This window comes from Sinocyclocheilus anshuiensis, unplaced genomic scaffold (assembly GCF_001515605.1).
Source record: "Sinocyclocheilus anshuiensis isolate Anshui unplaced genomic scaffold, SAMN03320099.WGS_v1.1 C32025917, whole genome shotgun sequence".
Classification (NCBI taxonomy): domain Eukaryota; kingdom Metazoa; phylum Chordata; class Actinopteri; order Cypriniformes; family Cyprinidae; genus Sinocyclocheilus; species Sinocyclocheilus anshuiensis.
The window spans coordinates 1-643 of NW_015609326.1; the positions used below are offsets into that span (position 1 = coordinate 1).

Here is a 643-nt window from a genome sequence, read left to right on the forward strand (position 1 = left end):
ACGTCTGATGAGCTCAGGGAGGAGAAGATAAACTCTCAGCGATTCAACACCAACTGGATTTGGATTCAGAGATCGCAGCATCTGTTCAACCACCTTCACTACCTGAGATACAAAAACCATTAACTGCATCTTATTGTTTAAAATGTAATTAACATTTATTAATGTTTATAAATGTACACAATTACCTCTGATATCAAGCTTTTATTCTCTGATAACTTTGCAAAGGATGTTTTAACCAGATCAAAATCCAAACCACAATGCTCTTCAGACGTCTGATAATGATCATCACAACTACAAAAACAGACATTTAGATTAATATCTGCAATGGAAGGAGGCACAAAAATGAGAAAATATTAAAAAGAACTACTTAATTTTACCTCGTTTTGAGAAAACTTCCATTCAGAGAGGCAGCGGAGGAGAACACTGTGTTTATTTCCCTGTAAATAACACAATACTTTTACAAATTCTTTCTGAGTCCATTTATATGCATTAATATATACGATTGCTCAATTATATTATATTAGGGTACAACTCTTTATACATAATAGTAAGAATCCTACATAAGATCGAGATTCACTTACTGGATTGTGTAAATAAACATATTACAGTTTTTCTCAAATGCTAAAACACATTTCACAAACGT

General features: G+C 32.3%; 1 protein-coding gene across 1 annotated transcript; it reads right to left on the bottom strand.

The window, feature by feature from the left end:
- Window positions 1-13: 13 nt before the first annotated feature.
- Window positions 14-437, bottom strand: LOC107682298 (probable E3 ubiquitin-protein ligase HERC3; the record flags this gene model as incomplete). Its single annotated transcript, XM_016478583.1, has 3 exons — window positions 14-102; window positions 186-291; window positions 378-437. Coding segments are annotated over 3 exons (255 nt in total), but the record flags the coding sequence as incomplete, so codon positions are not given.
- Between the last annotated feature and the right edge of the window lie 206 nt (window positions 438-643).